The sequence below is a fragment of the Salvia splendens genome, chromosome 5 (genome assembly GCF_004379255.2).
Source record: "Salvia splendens isolate huo1 chromosome 5, SspV2, whole genome shotgun sequence".
Lineage (NCBI taxonomy): Eukaryota > Viridiplantae > Streptophyta > Magnoliopsida > Lamiales > Lamiaceae > Salvia > Salvia splendens.
In genome coordinates, this window is record NC_056036.1 from 32,834,759 (window position 1) to 32,856,337 (window position 21,579).

Here is a 21,579-nt window from a genome sequence, read left to right on the forward strand (position 1 = left end):
TTTCTCTTAACGTCCAAATGGAAACAGGAGAATCTCTCCATCTTCTTTCTTTTCAGCTCGACACTTTTTAATTTTCTTTCTTCTCTGCGGACATATTTTAAGTTTTACTCACATGCTTGTTTGTTCTCTCATGTATGAATTTTTTTTCTCAGGAATGTGATTCTTTTGATTCATCTAAATAATTTTTATTTCTAAAGCTTTGTTGGGATGTATGGTTTACCTTTATGAATATAATGTCAGTTTTGCTTGTTATTGAGCTTGCCTATATATGGAGTGAACCCTGATACTTTTCCATCAAATTCTAAGAGAAATAGTGAGATAAGCTAGAAAAGGTTAGAATTTTATGTTTAAATTGAAGTAGTAAAAGTGACCCTCACATGTGTAATCGTTGATGTTAATCTGCATAAACATTTCACCTTATATTTCATCTGATATTTCTCTATTTTATTGGCGTCAACAGATTCGCACTATAATTATGTAAGCAATGAATTTGAGCTCAATTCTGATTTCAAGCCTAGAATTGGTATGGAATATGATAGCTTAGATGTTGCTTGGATGTTTTGGGTTCAATATGGAGGGAAAGTTGGATTCGGAGTTCGGAAACATTATTTCAACAAAAGCAAAAAAACTAGTCAAATAACATCATACAAATATGTTTGTTGTAAGGAAGGTGTGCATAAAGAAGACAAAAGAGATTCTTTGACGGTCAATCCTCGACTTGAGACTCGAACAAATTGTAAAGTAAGATTGGGGGTTACTTATGTGAATGGTATGTACAAAGTGAAGGAGTTTAAAGAATAGCATAATCATCCCCTCCATCTTCCGGAGACAGTACATATGTTATCTTCTCAGTGGCGCATTACGGAAGTTCAAGCACATGAGAATGATTTAGCAGATGATGTTGGGCTCAATCAGAAATCATCTTTTGATTTGATGACCAGACAAGCCGGGGTAAGAGATGGAATTGGTTACACTATCTTAGACGCTAAGAATTATCTTCGATCTAAGAGACAAAGAAGCATGGTATATGATGAAGCCGATGGTCTAATGAGGTACTTTCAAGATCAGTTATCTAAAAATCCATCATTTTACCATGTGAACCAAATGGATGTGGAAGAGCAGATAACTAATGTTTTTTTGGGCAGGTGCAAGAATGCTGATTGATTATGAGTACTTTGGCGATGTTGTGTCATTGGATACCACATATTGTACAAATCGTGATAATAGACCACTTGCTGTATTCTCAGGTTTCAATCATCATAGAAGAGTTGTCATATTTGGTGCATCACTTTTGTATGATAAAACAATAGCATCATTTAAATGGTTGTTTGAAACTTTTTTGGAGGTACACAAACATAAAAGGCATCTCACTGTCTTCACCGACCAAGATCTAGCTATGGCAAAAGCCTTGCATGAGGTAATGCCAGAGACATTTCACGGGTTATGCACTTGGCATTTAATGCAAAATGGAATCAAGCATCTGGGAAACCTCATGAAGGAAGGATCGTATTTCTTGATAGATTTTAAGAGGTGTATGTTTGGCTTTGAGGATGAAATCAAGTTTGAAGAGGCTTGGAGCAACTTATTGACACAATATAATCTTCAAGACAGCACATGGTTGAAGCAACTATATAGTGTAAAGGCAAAATGGGCACGATGCTATATAAAAGCCTTCACGATTGGTATGAGAAGCACGCAACTTAGTGAGAGTGTCAATTCTAGCATCAAGAATTGTACGATGCCCAATTTAAACATTGCTCAATTTTTTAAGAATTTTGAGCGGGTTGTAGAGGATAAAGATATAGTGAACTAAAGTGTGACTTTGAGGCACGCCAAAAGTTACCCAGATTGAGGTTAGAGAGCTCTCCTATGTTACGTCAGCTTTCTAAGATCTATACTCTATCAGTGTTTGATCTATTCCAAAATGAGTTTGACTTATTTGCAGCTGCATATATAATGCATAAAGATGGAAGGAGATCATTATTTGAATATGTTATTGGGCTAATTGATCATGATAGGGAATGGAGGGTGACCTATGATCCCAATACTAAGATGATTCACTGTAGTTGTCGAACGTTTGAGATGGTTGGATTAATATGTTGTCATTTTGTGAAAGTGTTTGATGTGCTAGATGTGAAGTTGCTTCCAGAGACTTATATTCTTAAGAATTGGACTAAAGAAGCTAGAAGTGGTGTAGTACGTGACTATACAGGCAATGTAGTTGAAGAAGATTCTAAATTACAATGTACTGAGTGGTATCAGAGACTATGTCAAATGCTTATAAGGTTGGCTAATGAAGCTTCTGTCCATCAATCCACTTTCTCCTTAGTGCATGAAACAATGCATGATCTATATAAAAAGGTGATGGAAATCCGTTCAAGAGATTAGGATCAACAAAACATTAACAATGTGAATATCTCTTCAAATATCTCTTCTATAGTAGCATCAAAAGGATTTAACAAGAAAATTGGTGCAAAAGGTTCGAGACGATTGAAGAGTTGGGTAGAACTTCAACCAAAACGAAGAAAAATAATACAGGTATGTATACAAATTATACCTTTATATATTTGGAAAATAAGTTAATTAAATATACATTTTAATATAACTATAGGATGGAGCACGAGGTACGTTGTGTGTTTCTTGTCCAGCAGTTACAGCACCTCATGCGTGCCCCGATAGGACTACAGTTACAACACCTCAAGCATGCCCCGAAAGGACTACAAATCATTTGAGTTTCACAGAATTGTTACTGGTATAATTATTTACAGTATAAAGTATTTGGTTAGTTGTGATTTATCTTTTACAATTTTTTTTTTGTGTGTTTAGGCTCCATTAGATCAAACTTTGTATTCTGGTAATGGAACATATTTCAGTGGAACAACATGCTCAACTCCGAAATGGTAAGAGTTTTGGTTCTATATTCATTGTTTTGTCCCTCTTTGAAATATAAGCATGCATCATATTTGTTGATCAACTCTAAACACTAGTAATTCAAGATTTAATAATTTGTGTGTATATTTGATTTACATGTTTTACAGCACTATACAGAGCTCTGAAGGCACATCTAGTGTTAATCACCATTATAGAGATCGAGATGATTGAGATTATACCTCACTGCCCTATACAATGTTTTGGATGCTCATCTCATGCATGCTTTGAATGCCTTACATCAGTGTACAAAGCTTTGGAGGCACTCCTTGAATATAGTTTTTGATATTAGTAACAACTCATGCCTTTTTGAGCTAGTATTTTTGGATTAGTCTTTGTTTCAAAGCAAGCATATTTGGATTGTTTATATCTAATTATTTTTGCTAATGTTGCGTTGAACTACTGTTATTTATCTAACCAAATATATTAGCTGCCTACATGATCTACAATAGATAAGATTTAATTTTGAATACAACAACAAATTTTAAATTATCGAACTCAATTTCTAAATAAATAATTTCTCTCTTAGTCTTTTCATCAAACATTTGATAGGCATATTTTAGCATAAAGTATGGATGAACTTTCTTTGATGAATTCGATCCGCCTTCATTGACACATAGATTAGGAATGCAAAAATATATACATTTTTTATTTCAAGAAATAATATTAGGAGCCTACATGATGTACAATAGATAAAATTTAATTTTGAATACAGCACCAAATTTTAAATTATCCAACTCAATTCAAAATAAATAATTTTTCTCTTAGTCTTTTCATCAAACAAGTGATATGCTATTAGTCTTTTCATCAAACAAGTGATAGGCATATTTTAGCAGAAATTTTGGATGAGGTTTCTTTGATGAATTCGATCACCCTTCATTGACACAAAGACTAGGAATGCAAAATTAAGTGTGTGTGCATTATTTATATGGTTGAAGATCGTTGTTTCGTTTCCGTTTTGGACGTGAAGAGAAAAAGGAGGGAAAGAAATATTTGGGAAAAGAGATAAGATTTAATTTAAGAATCGTATCCGCGTTTTGTCAATTACAGATTTGAGAGATTCACCAAATCGCTACCGTTTCGGTCACAGAAGCAAATCAGCGTAGTTTTTATTCTCAGACTTGGCGGAATGGGATATTGACCAAACGACGTCGTGCGGAGGAAGACAAAACCACACCATTTCAAAACACAGCAGCCTCTGCTATGTTTGAATCACAGCAGAGGATCCGCTCCCATTAAAATGAGGGGAGAGGATCCCCTGCTGCACAAATCACAGCAGGGCCCTGCGGCCCCTCACAAACATTTTTTAAATATTAAATTTTTTTTTAATAAACAAAATAATAATAAAAAATTATATTGTATGGGCAGCAACGCCTGCTGTGATTTGTGCATAGCAGGGATCCTCTCCCTTAAAATGAGACCACTAATTTGTGACGCTGACAGAATTCCTTCCGCTGCTCTCTTTCCTCTCTATCTCTCTGCATTGGATGTTCGAAGACTACAGAAGCATCCAATCATCTCATCTTGGTGCATGTATTATGTGGATCTGGGTCTCTGAGAAACGAAGTTAGGCAATCAAAATTCATCACTTCCGTCAATTTAATTGCGAGAAATTATCAATTTCGACATGTATTTTGCTTGGAATGTGCGGCAAAGGGATAAAAATCTGATCTTGGAGCTGTTTCAGCACTTTTAGCAAGTGGCGAAAGTCTTAAAAGTGGTGATAATTTAGAGAGAGAATGGAATCTCGAAACGGGTTTTAACCGGTAGCAGAGCTTGATTTGGACCCGAAATGGTTGGTGGATCCGAAGCTTCTCTTTGTAGGGCCTAAGATTGGAGAAGGAGCTCATGCCAAAGTCTACGAGGGAAAGTAAGTTAACCTTCTCAATCTCGATTTCCTAAGTCAAAATTTGCTTATGATTCTGACATTATGATGAATCTCAGTGATGTTGGTATGTTGAAAATTCTAATCTTTTTGAGGTGGGAGAGCAATACTTTTAGGTTAATCAAATTTAAATTAAAAAAAGATTTCATGTTGTAGAAAGTAATTTGTGATTGTGATTTTTGTTTCTTAAGATACAAAAATCGGAATGTTGCTATCAAAATTGTTGAGAAAGGGGATACAGCTGAAGAGATTGCAAAGAAGGAGGCAAGATTTGCAAGAGAGGTTGCAATGCTTTCCAGAGTCCAACATAAGAATTTAGTTAAGGTTGTTTGATGTATATTCATTATATACAAATATGAGTGAGTGATCTCTGTGTGTGTGTCGGTGTGATATTTCTAGTGAGTATTGTCTTAGGGATTCTTCCTTCCTCTGTAGTTCATTGGAGCTTGCAAGGAGCCTGTGATGGTTATAGTGACTGAACTTCTGCTTGGTGGGATGTTACAAAAGCACTTGATCAGCCTGCGGCCTAGGTGCCTTGATATACGGGTAGCTATTGGATTTGCGCTTGATATAGCTCGTGCAATGGAGTGCTTGCACTCCCATGGAATCATCCACCGTGACCTTAAACCTGGTACAGATGTTTAGCCTTATTGTTTTCGCACAAAGAATCAGTTCGTAATGCTGCTAAAACTCGTTTCCCCCTGTTGAAATTTGTATCTCTTGCTATTAGACTAGGAAATAGTTGGCTTTCCAAGGTTAAGAATTTGGTTAAGTTGTGTTAGGAGCGGTTCATCATGCTGCTAAAACTCGTTTGCTCCTGTTGCTCTTGCTACTGGACAAGGAAATACTCCCTCCGTCCTATTATAAGTGGCTCATTCCAGGAAGAATATTCGTTGAGCACAAAATGTTGCTCAAAGATAGAGGCGCATTCTACTTTAAATACAAATCACAACTTTCTTGTTTATGTGCCTAAACATAACGAGCACTTATAAATTATAATGGAACATTAGGGGGGGGGGGGGGTCGTTGGCTAACCAAGGTTACGAATTTGTATAAGTTGTTACTTGTTAGGAGCAGTTCACAATGCTGCTGATACTCGTTTGCCCTCGTCAAAATTTGTACACCACTTGGCTCTTGCTAATTGCTATCAGACCACAAAATGGTTGGCTTTGCAATACCAATATCAAGAATTTGTGATAACGTGTTTGCTCTTTATCAAATTCGTATAACTCGTGCTGCTACACTAGGAATCTGCTTGAATATTGGATAACACGGTTAACAGGCACATACATGGCTTTCTCTGTCATGTAGAGAATTTGCTCTTGACAGAAGATCGAAGAACAGTCAAACTTGCAGATTTTGGTCTTGCCAGAGAAGAGTCGTTGACTGAGATGATGACTGCGGAGACGGGAACCTATCGCTGGATGGCCCCGGAGGTAGTTTCCGCAACATCTTCCCCTCTCTGCTTGTTTTTCTGATCAAAATGATTGAAGATTCTGTTGCACTTGCAGCTGTATAGTACTGTCACACTAAGGCAGGGAGAAAAGAAGCATTATAACCACAAAGTGGATGCTTATAGCTTCGCGATCGTGCTATGGGAGCTCATACACAACAAGTTACCCTTCAAGGCATGTCAAATCTGCAGGCGGCCTATGCTGCTGCTTTTAAAGTGAGTTTCCTCAACTCTTCCTTCGGATATTTCGCACTTACTTTGATTCGTGTAATCTAGTACCTAGCTAGAGTTAACGCACTCTTTCTCATAATTCATTGGATGAGTAGTTAGTCAGTAATGGGCGCCATTGGAGGACACACCTTGAGCCTGCGAGGGGCTTGCTGAAAAAATAATTTTTATTTCATTCACTGTCGAATTTTCGGTATTTGTGTGAATTATTGTGCATAAGCCCGTACTATCACAACAAAACATGGAGTTATTGTCTCAAAATTTTTTCATGCGTCTGCGCTGGATTTTATGCATTTCCTATGATTCAGCTCGATGACGAATGCTGGATTTTATCAATTTCAAGTTTGAAATTTCGATAAGCTAATTTTTGTATAGGTCAGTCTCATGATGGGGGCTTTTGCACAACAGACTCTCACAAAATACCGAAAAATATGATAATTTAAGTAGTACTATAAAAATTGATTTGTGGAGGTTAAGAGTTAGGTTTTAAACCCCCTTGACCCTTACTAGCTCCAGTTCTAAATCCGGTCGATTGTCATCCCAACTGCTTTCTTTCCCAATTTTTGCAGAACGTAAGGCCAAGCGCGGATGAGCTTCCGGAGGAACTGGCTCGAATAGTGACCTTATGTTGGAAGGAAGACGCTGATGCTCGCCCCAACTTCACTCAGATAATACAAATGCTCCTGGAATATCTTTCCGTGACGTCTCTGCCTGAGCCAGCCATACCGCACCGCATCTTCAAAAGGACTTCCGAGATGAATGCCGTCTTCCCACCGGAGTCCCCAGGGACGAGCTCGCTGATGGCGAAGAGGGGTGACATGGCCGGCACGCCGAGAGGACTTTTCTTCTGCTGTTGCTAGCTGGATCCATTTTCGAGCGCAAGGTGCTTCTGCATATTGGATTTGTTGAGGTTGAAGCATGTCTTAGTTGTAAATTCTGGAGTTTTAGAGGCTGCTGAGATGGTGTTGTAGTGGAACTGTGAGGTCCATCCAAATGCCTTTTGCTCCATTGATTTGTAGATTTTCTCAAGAGAATCAATAATGGTTGTTTCTCTGTTCATGTTGTGTGTGGCTGTGGTGACTCGAATTTTCAACCGATTGGTTACAAGGAAAATAATTTACAAACTAATTTGCTCGACATTTTAATTAACCCTCCATTACTTTAGGTCATACTCCCTCCGTCTCACTATAAGTGACGCGTTTCAATTCGGACGTTGTTTTGCAAAAATGATACTCTCTCCTTCGTCCTACTTTAGGAGTCCTATTTGAGTTGGGCACGTGTTTTAAAAAATTAAATAAAATTAGGTGAAAAGATACAGTGGAATGTGAGTCCTATTTTTATATATTAGTTTTATAATAAAATGTGAAAAAAATGTAAAGAAAATTAGGTGAAAAGATACAGTGGAATGTGAGTCTTATTTTTATATATTAGTTTTATAATAAAATGTGAGTGGAAAAATGTTAGTGGAATGTGTGGCCTATTACCATTTATCGAATAGTCCAACTGGGACTCCTAAAGTGGGACACCTAAAAATAGTCAATCGGGACTCCTAAAGTGGGCCGGAGGGAGTAATAAATAGTTAGAATGGAGATAAAGTAAAGTAAGTAAGAAGATAATGTATGTACGACTCTCTTCTGTATTATTCTCTTTCTTGTTTTACTTTATCTTCTGTCTAATTACTTATTAGCAAATTAAAGCCAAAAAGAAACGCTTCACTTATACTGAGTAAGAGGGAGGAGTACTATGCTACAATTCTAAACAATGCAGATGTGGAATATGCATAAATTATTGAGTTAATTTATCAAAATGTTTGTAGCGTAAAAAACTCACAAATTTTTCCAAAAGGAAGAAAAAAGTTAATTTTTTTGGCTTAGAGCATCTGCAATAGCACAGACTAGCCAATAGACTAATACTAGGACTAGCCAAAAATACCTCGCCACATCATCAAGGAGTTCCCACAGCCTGCCACATCATCAGGACTTCCCACGGTCCAGTAATAGGCTAGCACTAGAACTAGCCGACACCCTAGCCCTCCCGTGAAAAAAAACACCAAAAACAACAACGAAATGAATTGAAGAAAAAAAACATAGAAAAAAATGAAATGGGAATATAATATCTTAGAAAAATAAAAATAAAATAAAAATAAAAAAATTGGCTAGTCGCTCTTGTCCGTGCCCTAGCTCTAGGGCTTTGGTTTTTCGTCCATCGCGTTTGCCGAGCCCAATATCGGACTAGCCGAATGCCCTAGCCGCACGCTCGTGACTAGGGCGTCGGCTAGTCCGCTATTGCGGATGCTCTTAGAATATTGCCTCGCCCTTATCCATGTGACCTAAAGAATGCATAAATTATTTCGCGTGTATCGTTTTAAGCTTTGTGGTTAACAAAAAAAGATTTATGCAGCTTTTGCCTTACCTAAACAATTCCAAAGAAATAGAGAAGACGAAAAGGTATAGGAAATGAAAATCGAGTCAATAAATAAAACATGGATATGAAGATTCGGTATACCGCAGCATAGGAAATCTAATGCCGTTACCGTACCAAAAACTACGGTATATCTAAAATTTTTTAATGCGAAAAATATATTTTTTCTCTCTATTTGACATATACAAAACAATATCTCCTAAAATTTCGTGACAAAACCAAATGTGAGATTTATTATGGGACAGATAGAGTATACATTAACTATTTTTCAGGGCTCACATCTTCATAAATAAGTAAAAATTTAAAAACATAAAAAAATATATGTTAGGATTCGCACACACAAGGCTTTCACACACTCAATAAGATCACACACACACTCACTGTTGTATGAGATCACACAATGCAGAAAAACACACACACTCACACTTTGAGTATTGAAGATGATAATCTTGGAGAGAAAACTGGAAAACTCTTTATTGATTAAACTCTACTCTAAACTACATACACGGTGAGCTATTTAAAGCTCTACAATCAAGTAGCAACTGCTACTTAACTAACTACAAGAAGAATCAAGAAAGCAAGAAGAATAACCGCTACATCTCAGCTAACTAACTGCTGCTCCAACGGCTAGTTCGGCTAGGTTGCTTCTTCCTTCTCGGTTCAAGACCGAACTCCTTCCTCGGTTCAAGACCGAACTCCTTCTCGGCTTACAACCGAACTCTTCCTTCTCGGCTCATTCCAGCTCAACGCCGAGCTTCCTTACCGAGCTTCCTTACCGCTGAGCTTACCGACTTCTGCCTTCTTCTTCTCGGCTAGTTCCAGGCTAGTTCCAGCTCGGTAAGCCGAGCTTACCGAACTCCTTTCTAGCCAAGCTTCTTCCAACTGAAATGAGCACTCCATTATTACAATTCTCCACCTGAGGGCTCATCTCAGTTCTTGCACAAACATTGATCAATTTCTTGCAATGATCAAACTTGTCTCTACCTAGAGACTTTGTTAGCATGTCAGCCGGATTGTGCAAGGTGTTAATCTTAATCACCTTCACTCTCCCCTTTTCAATCTCATCTCTAATGAAATGCAACTTTATGTCTATGTGCTTGCTCCTTTCATGAAAACCCGGATGTTTAGCCAAGCACATAGCTGAGCTGCTGTCACAATGAATCACCATTGTCTTTTGGTCAAAACCAAAGTCAGAAATCACTCCCTGAATCCAAAAACTCTCCTGTACAGCTGCAGTGAGAGCTATATACTCTGATTCTGTTGTTGAGAGAGCAACAACACTTTGCAACCCTGACTTCCAGCTGATTACAGTTCCAAACATGGTGAAAAGATAACCTGTTTGGGACTTTCTGTTGTCCAGGTTTGCAGCATAGTCTGCATCACAATTGCCCTGCACAACCTCCTCAGATTCACCTTCCCAGCCATTGAACACAATCCCCCAGTCCTTAGTTGACTTCATGTACCTCAATATCCACTTAAGAGCATTCCAATGCTCCTTCCCCGGGTCTGCCATGTATCTGCTAGTCACTGAGATAGCATGAGCCAAATCTGGTCTTGTACAAATCATAGTGTACATAACACTTCCAACCACACTAGCATAAGGGATAGCCTCCATCTCATCAGCCTCTTGCTTAGTTTTAGGGGCCTGCTCCTTTGAAAGCTTAAAACTCTGGGACAGAGGAGTTGATGCAGCTTTTGCATTTTCCATTTTGAACCTCTGCAAAACTTTCTCAATATAGTCAGTTTGCAGCATCCACAGCTTCTTGCAGCCTCTATCTCTCTGAATATGTATGCCTAGGATCTTCCTTGACTCTCCTAGATCCTTCATTTCAAAGCTTGACTTCAGATCTTGTTTAACTTTCTGAATTTCTGTCATAGAAGGCCCTGCAAGTAGCATATCATCCACATAGAGTAATAGGTAGGCAATGGGGTTCTTGCCTGCCTTCTTGATGTAAATGCAATCATCATATTCTGACTTGGAGAAGCCAATCTTCTTCATCTGTGCATCAAACTTCTTATTCCACTGTCTAGGACTTTGCTTAAGTCCATAAAGACTTTTCTGTAACAGGCACACCTTGCCTTCTTCTCCAATCTTCACATAGCCCTCTGGCTGTTCCATGAAGATAGTTTCCTCTAGATCTCCATTTAGGAAGGCTGTCTTCACATCAAGCTGTTGTAGCTCCCAGTCAAGCTGATTCACCACAGCCAATAGAATCCTAATCGAAGTGTGCTTCACAACAGGTGCAAACACTTCATTGAAATCGATTCCCTCCTGCTGTGTAAAGCCTCTAGCCACCAGCCTTGCCTTGAACCTGATTCTGTCTTTATCAGTGGTCTCTACCTTCTTTTTAAACAACCACTTGCAACTGATCAGCTTCCTCTCCTTTCCATCTGTATTCAGCTTGGATTTGTCCACCAAAATCCATGTTTTGTTCTTGAGTAAAGACTCTATTTCCTCATTCATGGCTTCAATCCATCTTTCTCTATCTTTACTCTGCATAGCTTCTTTATATGTGAGTGGATCTGCACCATCAATACTTTCAGCTGCACACAGAGCATAATACACAACATCAGAGAACTTTGTTGGTGGCCTTGTTTCTCTTCTAACTCTGTCCCTTGCAAGCTGATAGTCTCTGATAGAGTCTGATATAGACTCACCAGCCTGGTTGCCCTGAGTTGGAGCCTCTTCTTTATCTGAATCAGACTCACTCCCTGAGTCAATAACTCCACCTGCTCCTAGGCCAACCCCCACAGGCTCCACCTTGAAGAAATCACCCTCATCTTCATTGGAGTCCAGCTTATCTTTCAGGAATGGCATCTGATCCTCCAAGAACACCACATCCCTACTCACCAAGACCTTCTGCTTACCGGGCTCAATACACCAGAGCCTATACCCCTTAACACCCCTCTGATACCCCAGCAAGATACATTTCAGAGCCCTAGCTTCAAGCTTACTTTGCCTAGCATGAGCATAGGCTGCACACCCAAACACCTTGTATTTTGAGTAGTCACTATGAGCTCCATACCACATGTAATCAGGAGTTTCAGATTTCAGGGCAGTAGATGGGCATTTATTGATGAGATAGGCTGCTGTATACACAGCCTCACCCCAGAATCTGCTGCTCAAACCAGAACCAAGAAGTAGGCACCTCACCCTCTCTAGGATTGTCCTATTCATCCTCTCCACAACACCATTTTGCTGAGGATTACCAGGAACAGTCCGGTGCCTCTTCATACCCTTCTCTTTACAAAACAGATCAAACTCAGCAGACAAGAACTCTAGGCCATTGTCTGTCCTTAAGCATTTAACACTTCTACCCTTCTCTAGCTCAACCTCCTTACACCATATCTTGAACTTTGTGAGTGTTTCAGATTTTTCTTTAAGTATATATACCCACAACTTCCTTGTATAGTCATCAATGATAGCTAGATAATACTTTCCTCCACCAATTGAACACACCGGTGAAGGCCCCCAAAGATCACTATGTATGTAGTCTAAAGGGGCTGTAGAAGAGTGAATACCTGTAGGATAGGGTGCCTTCTTAGCCTTTCCAAGTATACACTGCTCACAGGGGTCCATCTTGTTGAAATCTCCAGAGATCAGACCCTTCTTGATGAGTTCTTTCAAGCTTCCTTCAGCTGGGTGGCCCAATCTCTTGTGCCATAGCATTATGGAATCATCTGACACTGCATTGCTTTCTCCATCAACAGCCTTAGCCTTCAGATAATAGAGAATATGCTCTCTGTCAGCCTCCATCATCACTGCATCTCCAGATTTCACAAACAATTTTCCTTGACTCATCAATATGGTGAACCCTTTCTGCTCCAGCATTCCCAATGAGATGAGGTTCCTTTTCACTTCTGGAATATACCTCACCCCAGTTAGGATCTTTATAGAGCCATCTTGTAGGCTTAGCTTTACCTTCCCTATTCCTTTGATCTGACAAATGTGATTATTACCAAGAACAACCGTACCCGATGCTTCTTGAAGATCATGAAACCAGCTTCTATTGGGGCACATATGGAAGCTGCACCCCGAGTCCATTATCCACCTATGACTGACCCCACTATCACTGATATTCATGAGTTGAGCCGGGGGATCAGCACTCTCCACACAATCAGATTGATTGTGTCCCTCAGAGGCCATCTTTCTCTTCCATGCATGACAATCTTTCTTCAAATGTCCAGGTTTCTTGCACCAATAGCAAGCTCTGGTTTCCTTCTGAGCATCAGAACTTGAGGGTTTAGGGCCCTCAAACTTCTTCTTGAAGTTCTGCTTCTTGAACTTCTTCACATTCAAGGCCTCTGCAGCTTGAACATTGGAGCTTGCAGAGCCTCTGTTGGCTGTCTTCTGGAGTTCTTTGGCCATCAAGGCTGAATAGACTTCTGCATAGGTGATAGGTTTATCTCTTCCATAGATAATTGCATCACTTAGCTGGTCATACGAGCTAGGCAAGGCATTCAATGTGAGAATGGCCTTATCCTCATCTGAGATCTTGACATCAACAGATCCCAGGTCATCAATGATCTTGTTGAACTCCTCTAGCTGCTCAATGATGGACCTATCTCCAGAAAAACTATAGGCATACAGCCTCTTCTTGAGATACAGCCGGTTAGCCAAGGATTTGGCCAAGTAAACTTCATCTAACTTGTCCAAGATCTCCACCGCAGTCTTGGCTTCTTGAACTTCCCTCAAGACCTTATCTCCAAGGCACAGAATCACTGCAGAATGTGCCTTGAGCTGCATCTCCTCCATCTTTGCCTGAGCTTTTTCATCAAGCACTGGAGCCTTTCCTTTCTCCTCTGGTTTTGCAAGAACTGCCGCCAAGCCTTGTTGAATTAAAACCGCCTTCATCTTCATCTTCCACAGGCTATAATCATTCTTGCCTGTGAACTTTTCTGCATCAAGCCTTGCTGCCATCTCTGAAACCGTTTGATCCTCTGCAAATCAGCTTCAATATCCGTTTCCCACAGACGGCGCCACTTGTTAGGATTCGCACACACAAGGCTTTCACACACTCAATAAGATCACACACACACTCACTGTTGTATGAGATCACACAATGCAGAAAAACACACACACTCACACTTTGAGTATTGAAGATGATAATCTTGGAGAGAAAACTGGAAAACTCTTTATTGATTAAACTCTACTCTAAACTATATACACGGTGAGCTATTTAAAGCTCTACAATCAAGTAGCAACTGCTACTTAACTAACTACAAGAAGAATCAAGAAAGCAAGAAGAATAACCGCTACATCTCAGCTAACTAACTGCTGCTCCAACGGCTAGTTCGGCTAGGTTGCTTCTTCCTTCTCGGTTCAAGACCGAACTCCTTCCTCGGTTCAAGACCGAACTCCTTCTCGGCTTACAACCGAACTCTTCCTTCTCGGCTCATTCCAGCTCAACGCCGAGCTTCCTTACCGAGCTTCCTTACCGCTGAGCTTACCGACTTCTGCCTTCTTCTTCTCGGCTAGTTCCAGGCTAGTTCCAGCTCGGTAAGCCGAGCTTACCGAACTCCTTTCTAGCCGAGCTTCTTCCAACTGAAATGAGCACTCCATTATTACAATATAAAAGGACATAAATGTAATATAAGAAAAATATAAACAATATAAAACAAAATTAACAAAAGAAAAACATAAAAAGAAAAATTAAATAAGATTTTAATGTGTATACAATATTTGTGTTATATGTGTATTGTAGTATTATTGTGTGTGCATAGTGGTGTTTGTGTTGTGACTTTTGAGTGTGTGAAGTGTATGTATAACGTGTGGTCGTAACATGTGTTGTGTGTGTATTGTGTGTGAGGCTGCATGTAGTGTATATTTCAGTACACTGTATATGTATGTAGTTGCATATAGTGTAATGTGCATGAGATTGCATGTCACGACCGTACTTTGCTAAGGATAGTAAAGCCAGGAAACCATGACTAGGGGTGTGAAATAAGAAGAGGGGAACAGAAAGGAGATAAGCAATAACTGAATATTCACTTATAAATAAAGAGGGAAACAATTTCAACTAACTCTTAATCACCAGAACAAGAATGGAAATATTACTTTTCAATATATAATTATCAGAGTATAGGAGAGCAGTCGATGTTATCTAGAACCTTAGTACGCAACGGAATGAACACGTTCACATGTACGGAGACATGCACCTCTTAGAGCCTCTACTTAAAATAAAAAGAAAATCATAAACTCTGTCCAGCATTCTCCACTATCACTGCTCAACCTACACTTTTAGAAATATATGCAGGGCTGAGTACAAAGATACTCAGTGAACACATTGCTGAAATATACACATATACGTAGAAAATATTGTCAGTCATCACAGTAACACTCGAAAGTTTTCTCTTAAAAGGCCCGAGCTTACTAAATTCTTTGTGAGCTAAAGTTTGACTGATCAATCTAAGTTCTTTCTGTACTTCTGCCATATCTGAACACCAAGTGCCGTGGAGATGATGCTCTTCCACGGTCACCTACATCTTTCTCCAGCAGGGGAGGTGGCCACCTCCCAACGACCTCCACTATATAATCTTTGTGCCGTAGAAGGTGGCCACCTTCTACGGTCACATGTGTACACTAATCCGAGTAGGAACACCATCCTTACTCGGACCCGAATTCGATTCTTAAGTTCCAACCAAACAGATAGGCTTCATACACATAAAATAAATAATTTATGGCAAGACAATATCATTTGCTTAAATAACAAACATAAGTTCACATTTTCATCTAGGGTAGAAAACTTCACCTCTATTGCTTTCCAAGAATTTTAGAAAAGCATTCTCTAGTTCTCAACATGACTTTCCTAGCAGGTCTCCCTTTTAAAAAAAAATAAAATAGCAAGCTAAATTTAGTTTTGAGAAAGATACTGAACTTGATGATATGCATTTTTTTCCGCTTTGTCTTCTTTAAGTCTTATGTTAATTAAATCGAAAGATTTGATTATTGAGAGAATTAACTCATCAAGGAATTTGTTTATTCTTGTCGGGGTTCTCATTAATCATTTTGAAATTATTTCACATTTTATTTTCATAATTTAAATTCCACACTAGCTTATCAATCTGAAAATTATTATTTAATTAAATCCTAATATTTAATTACAAGAGAAATAAATTATTCTAACTCAAAAATTTAATTCGGAAGTAGCTAAAGGGATTGTTTTGTGTCTCCTGACATTAAAAGAATCACTACTTAATTAATGTGGTAATTAGGCTCCAAATAATTTTGAGTTGGACTCTTAGAAACAAATCCCTAGTCCAACACGGTAAAGAAAGAGCTAGCCCTAAGACCCTTCTTCTTCATCCCGAACCCTCGTTTTGGACAGAGAGGTGTCTTCAGCCGCCGGCGACACCTCTTCCTCCGGCGATCATTCACCTTCACTCTATCAACCTCTTTCCCCTTCTCTCTCTTGCGACGACTACCGCCACCACCACGCCTCTCGCTCGCAACATGCGGCGGTTGAGCCCATCGCCGTCGCTCTCTCTCCCTCAGCGCTCTCTCGCTGTTTTTATGGCACAAGTGATTTCTCTCACGGCCTTCTTTTTCTCGAACGGCATCATCGCTGCATGAGACGGTCTCGACACCGTCGTCCTTCTATGTGCTCGACACTGCTGTCGGCTTCTCCGGCAAGGTAAAGCTCCTTCCTCTCGCTATTTCTTAAGTAGTATTATTTAGATTTGCTTATTGAACATTAAAATTTGAATAGTAATTTCATATTTCGATAGATTCGGGTAATTTCCAACCATTCTAAAGTAATGGTATTCAAAGATAAGCTTTCCATCTATGTACTTATTACTTTCATAGATGTATTTTGGTTATTTCATGTCTTTGGATGAACTTAAAGCATTTTTGGTTGTTTTAGAAGATCATGTTGGTGAAAGCTATGTTGTTAAATTCCTTGACCTTGTTGAGATCTTCATTGAGGCAGATTCTATATTTCTCATAAATTTTCTACATGCATGCTTGGTTTTTACAACTAAATATAATATTTACTTACCCATATTGGTAAGGAGTAAAAGTTGTTGGATTGATAACTTGGTTTCCAGCGATCTGCAATTTTCTATTGCCCCTTCTCTGTTGAAAATGGTGGTATTAGTGTGTATTAGCATTTTATATCACCAACAATTATAACAAATGTCACTAATTTTGACATGTGGCAACGTATTTGACACTATAAGGAGTTACGATGGCATAGATCCATTGTCTTTTTCATCTACTCACTTTGTATATATTACTTTCGTGTCACTCCTCTTTTCTTTTTCTTTTTTTTTCGGCTAAGTAATGTCTCTTGATCCATTGTAACCCACCTTTAATTATGTTTATGTTTGAGTTTAGGCACATAAACGTGAAGTCTTAAAAATGCTCGGAGGTGTAGCGCAGCACGCACGCCATTGTCGAACAAGCTGTCCGAGACTTGCATGTTCCTCTTATTTACTTATACTATAGATTAGCATTTAATATAACTGTCTTGTAAAATTTATATTCTATTGGACATTACAATTCTCACTTTGCATTTATATTTTTATTTTTGTAGAATCATTACAAACTTCAATTTCTTATAAATCACAATAAAAGATTCGATGGAAAACTTTTTATTTACAACATTCCAATTTTTTTTTCTAACAACTAATATATGAAAATTCTTCTTACATCATTTTCTACAAACTATATACTATATAATATTTCACGACGTATGATTCTTAGCATTAGAAGTCGTACAAAAACTCGGGTTGTCACATTGCATGTAGTGTATATTTCAAATTTCAAGATATGTATGTACTTACATGTATGTGTATATATATATTACGTGTTGTGTGTGCACAATATATGTACTCCTATTCAATAAGTATTTTGTATTATGTGTATTTAGTAAGCTTGTGTGTTGTGTGTATAATTTCATATCAATTATTTTATTTTATCAATAAAAAGTTTAAAATTAATTTTTAATTCCATCCTTTCTAATATAAGGCTAGAATTTCAAATTTAATTTCAGAAACAGACTCTAAAGTCTAAACCAAATTTGTGGGGCAACTAATTAATTATACAAAGTCTCGGGGAATATATTGTAATTAACCAAACTGTTAAACCCCATTTAAAAACCCCTAAACTCCAATTCAATCGCGGCCGGTTTTCAATTCCCGGAAATTTGAATCAAAATGATGTCTGTTTATACTAGAAATCTTCGAAATCAATGTCTCAGAACCCTTTCTTCCCTCCTCCTCAATCAAAGGTAAATGAATTTTGTGTAATTTCTCGAAAAATTTCTCATTTTTTTGTTAAGAGTTGTGCATATATCTGATCAATTGAACTTTTCCATTTTGCTCAGGGTTGATGTCATCACGAGAAGCAGTTTTGCTGCAATTTCGATGCCTGGATTCAGCAATGTGAGCTGTGAATCGTCTTCGGCGCCGAAAATATGGAGCAGTTTTGACGGAGCGCGGCGTTTCTCGTCGAAGAGTATGAGGAGTAAAGTGGAGAAGCGGATGCAGCGGGAGTCGGGCAAAACCCTAAGGGAAATTCGGAGAGCGAAAAAATTGAGGAAGAAATTGATGACTGATGAAGAACGCCTCATATACAATCTTAGAAGGGTATGCTATTACTACTAATTTCTACTAGTTTTTTGTAGGTCATTTTCTGTGTCAAGACTGGTTCTTTGATGATGAAATGGGATAGCTAGCTTTAGTAGTTATTGGAATTTAGTTGATTCATTCATTGGATATGTGAAATGAATCACTGTTTGATCTTAGCTGCTTAAATTGCTAGTGCAATGTTGGAGTGAAGAAACGAATGGTCAACTTGGATAACAATTACTACCTCTGTTCTTGGAAAATAGAAACTTTTGAAACACACGGGTTTAATCCACAATTGGTAAAGTAAGGGAAAATAATTGGTAAAGTAGGAGAGAATGGGAGAAAAATGGGTATGGTAAGAGAGAGGAAGAGAAAAAGTAGTGAAAGTAATGTTAGTGGATTGTGGGGTCCACTTCCTAATATATAGAAAGTTTAAAATGTTTCTATTTTTAAGAGACAGACCAAAATGGAAATAGTTTCTATTTTTAAGAGACGGAGGTAGTATGTCTTTATATTCGATATTCAGACACTGCACAGCAATGTCTTTACATTTACTCGTATATGTTCAAAGGTGTATTAATCTTTTTTGGTGACTCGTTCTTGTTTCCGATTGGGCTTTGTTGTCTTCTCTTGTTGCTAAGCATCTTCTTCATTTAGTAGAAGTGGTGCTGTTTTTTTTCTATAATAATTGCAAGCATTGAGTTCTCTATTTGCTGCTTGTTTTTCTCCTTTAATTTTTAGAAGCTTAATATTTCACCATTTTGCTTCATGTTTTGACTAGTCCAGGCAAAGAAAAAGGTGGCTTTGCTTCTTCAGAAGCTGAAAAAGTACGAACTGCCAGAGCTTCCGCTTCCTCGCCATGATCCCGAGTTGTTCACTGCAGAGCAGTTGCAGGCATACAAGAAGATTGGTTTCAGAAATAAGAACTATGTCCCTGTTGGTGTTCGCGGTGTCTTTGGAGGAGTTGTTCAGAACATGCACCTTCACTGGAAATTCCATGAGACAGTCCAAGTTTGTTGTGATAATTTCCCCAAGGAAAAGATTAAAGAGATGGCATCCATGCTCACAAGATTGAGTGGAGGGATTGTCGTGAATGTACACAATGTGAAAACCATTATCATGTTTCGTGGCAGAAACTATCGCCAACCTAAGAACTTGATACCTATCAACACCCTCACGAAAAGGAAGGTGAGGTGTAATCTTCCTCAATATTGGCATCTGCAAACAAATTTAAAGAGTGTAGAATAGAATATGTTGGATCCTAATTACTCGTATTTTTTACATGCAGGCATTATTCAAGGCACGATTTGAACAGGCCCTCGAATCTCAGAAGCTTAACATAAAAAAGATAGAACAAGAGCTTCGTAGGAAGGGTGTGAATCCTGATGACCCAGTTGCCATGGCTAGCATCCAAAGAGTGGCTTCGACTTTTTTCAATGCTATTGATAAGAGAGAGGGAAGTCCCTACGTCTTTCGAGAGGACAAGAAAACACAAGTGGCATCTGAGGAGAGCTTTCAGCAGCCGCAAGATGCTGGTGATGATAGTGATCAGGAGGAGCTCGACCGATTCATTGCAGAGATAGAAGATGCGGCTGATAAAGAATGGGCCGAGGAGGAATCAGCAGAGAAGGAAGAGCTTAACCGGATTAGATACTGGAATAGAGAAGATTTTGGTGGTAGATACCAAAGATTTGAAGGTATCAGAAATGAGGACTTGGGTAATGAAACGAAGGATAGGATGAAATCCAGGGATCAAAGGCGTAGGGGGAGAGCCTCTGACAGTGAGGTTGAAGGTGATGACGGCGGGTTTGAATCTGATGGCATTGGAGAAGTGGTTCGTGGGAGTCATGAGGATGACTCTGATGAATCTAATGGGGAGAGATATCAGCGTAGCAACGCTGGCAGAGCCAACAGCAGGGGTTTTGGTAGAAATGAAATGAAACCCAATGGTAGGAAGAATCAGCATACTGTTCGAGAACACGCATTAAGTGATTTGGAAGATATAACGTGGGATTCGGAGGGTGAAGGGCAAGACCTGAGGGATTCAAGAACATCAAACCGTCAGAGTAAGAGCAGTAGGAATGTCGATAACTTTGAACAGACAGAGATGAACAGAAGATCGCATAGAGGCACTCCAACAATGTCGATAGGGAGTGCTTTTGATCGAGATCCATTTAGCGAATCGGAGCAGGCAGAATGGGAGTCAGATGCCACATCAGGAGATGATGAAGGCAGCAAATAATCGACGATGCAGTATACCAGAATCAGAAAATCCAAGAATGTTGGGTGAAATTTGAACTTGTGGCAGCTTCTGATAACTCCTCATGATGCAAGGCTATAAGATTCCGAACTTCTCATTTTCCTTGACGAGAAAAGGAAAAAACTGGTTGGAGGTTCATGATACGTGGAGAAGGTTGGTGCCTCGCCGTTGCCGTGGACAATTTGTTCGATGTTGCTGCTTCTCAACAGGTTGGAATTGGGGATGAGTGGAACTGTTGATGTGGAATTTTTATTTATCAAATATTTTTCTGGATTTTACCACATGTTGATAACTGAAGCCTAGCAAGATGGAACTTAATGCTCCTTGTTCTATCTTTTTTATGTGGTGAAATAGTTTTATAAAAACTTTAGTGGGCGTTAAGATTCACTTTGTCAAGGAGTGACTAAATAGATTCAATCTTTTACTCCCTCCACGACAAATATACTAGTATCTTTTCTTACTTTTGTTTATCCAACAAAAGTACATGCTTATTTAGTTTTTGGGTTCTATATAACAAGTATCTCCTTCATTATCAATCGCAGTTTATACAGATATTCGCACAAGTATTCCTTCAAATATGGGATATTTGATGGTGACCGGATGGAGTATATTTTTCTCATTGCACGTGAATATTAAATATGGGATATTTAATGGTGACGTCATGAAAATGTTTGGAAATGAGAACATCGATGAAAGCACAATGGTTAAGATACAAGATATCCCAAAGAACAAGAATTGATAGAACACGTTCAAAAAATTGTAGTTGAGGTTCAAGGAGGCATTTCTATCCAATTTATACAATAATAACTAGACTCAACGAAGATAAAAATT

The 21,579-nt window shown here is 38.7% G+C and overlaps 2 protein-coding genes and 1 pseudogene across 2 annotated transcripts; all 3 read left to right on the top strand.

Moving 5' to 3' along the window:
• Positions 1–837: 837 nt before the first annotated feature.
• On the top strand, positions 838–2,388 carry LOC121804143 (protein FAR1-RELATED SEQUENCE 5-like). Its single transcript, XM_042203684.1, has 3 exons — positions 838–1,042; positions 1,146–1,682; positions 1,946–2,388. Exons 1-3 carry the CDS (start codon positions 838–840, stop codon positions 2,386–2,388), a joined length of 1,185 nt encoding a protein of 394 aa, XP_042059618.1.
• Positions 2,389–4,667: 2,279 nt separating this feature from the next.
• On the top strand, positions 4,668–7,639 carry LOC121802829 (annotated as a pseudogene).
• Positions 7,640–18,036: 10,397 nt separating this feature from the next.
• Positions 18,037–21,135, top strand: LOC121805467 (CRM-domain containing factor CFM9, mitochondrial-like). The gene is made up of 4 exons (XM_042205337.1): positions 18,037–18,148; positions 18,245–18,506; positions 19,275–19,676; positions 19,777–21,135. The coding sequence occupies exons 1-4, from the start codon at positions 18,075–18,077 to the stop codon at positions 20,728–20,730; spliced, it is 1,692 nt and encodes a 563-aa protein (XP_042061271.1). The 5' UTR covers positions 18,037–18,074; the 3' UTR covers positions 20,731–21,135.
• The last annotated feature ends 444 nt before the right edge of the window (positions 21,136–21,579 follow it).

Excerpts from the sequence above, each read along its gene's own strand:
- LOC121804143 (XM_042203684.1), top strand. The coding sequence starts at position 838 with ATGTTATCTTCTCAGTGGCGCATTACGGAAGTTCAAGCACATGAGAAT. Across the intron at positions 1,043-1,145 it reads GGTATATGATGAAGCCGATG|GTGCAAGAATGCTGATTGAT; the intron begins GTCTAATGAGGT and ends TTTTTTGGGCAG. Across the intron at positions 1,683-1,945 it reads TATAAAAGCCTTCACGATTG|CTGCATATATAATGCATAAA; the intron begins GTATGAGAAGCA and ends ACTTATTTGCAG.
- LOC121805467 (XM_042205337.1), top strand. The coding sequence starts at position 18,075 with ATGATGTCTGTTTATACTAGAAATCTTCGAAATCAATGTCTCAGAACC. Across the intron at positions 18,149-18,244 it reads TCCCTCCTCCTCAATCAAAG|GGTTGATGTCATCACGAGAA; the intron begins GTAAATGAATTT and ends CATTTTGCTCAG. Across the intron at positions 19,677-19,776 it reads ACACCCTCACGAAAAGGAAG|GCATTATTCAAGGCACGATT; the intron begins GTGAGGTGTAAT and ends TTTTACATGCAG.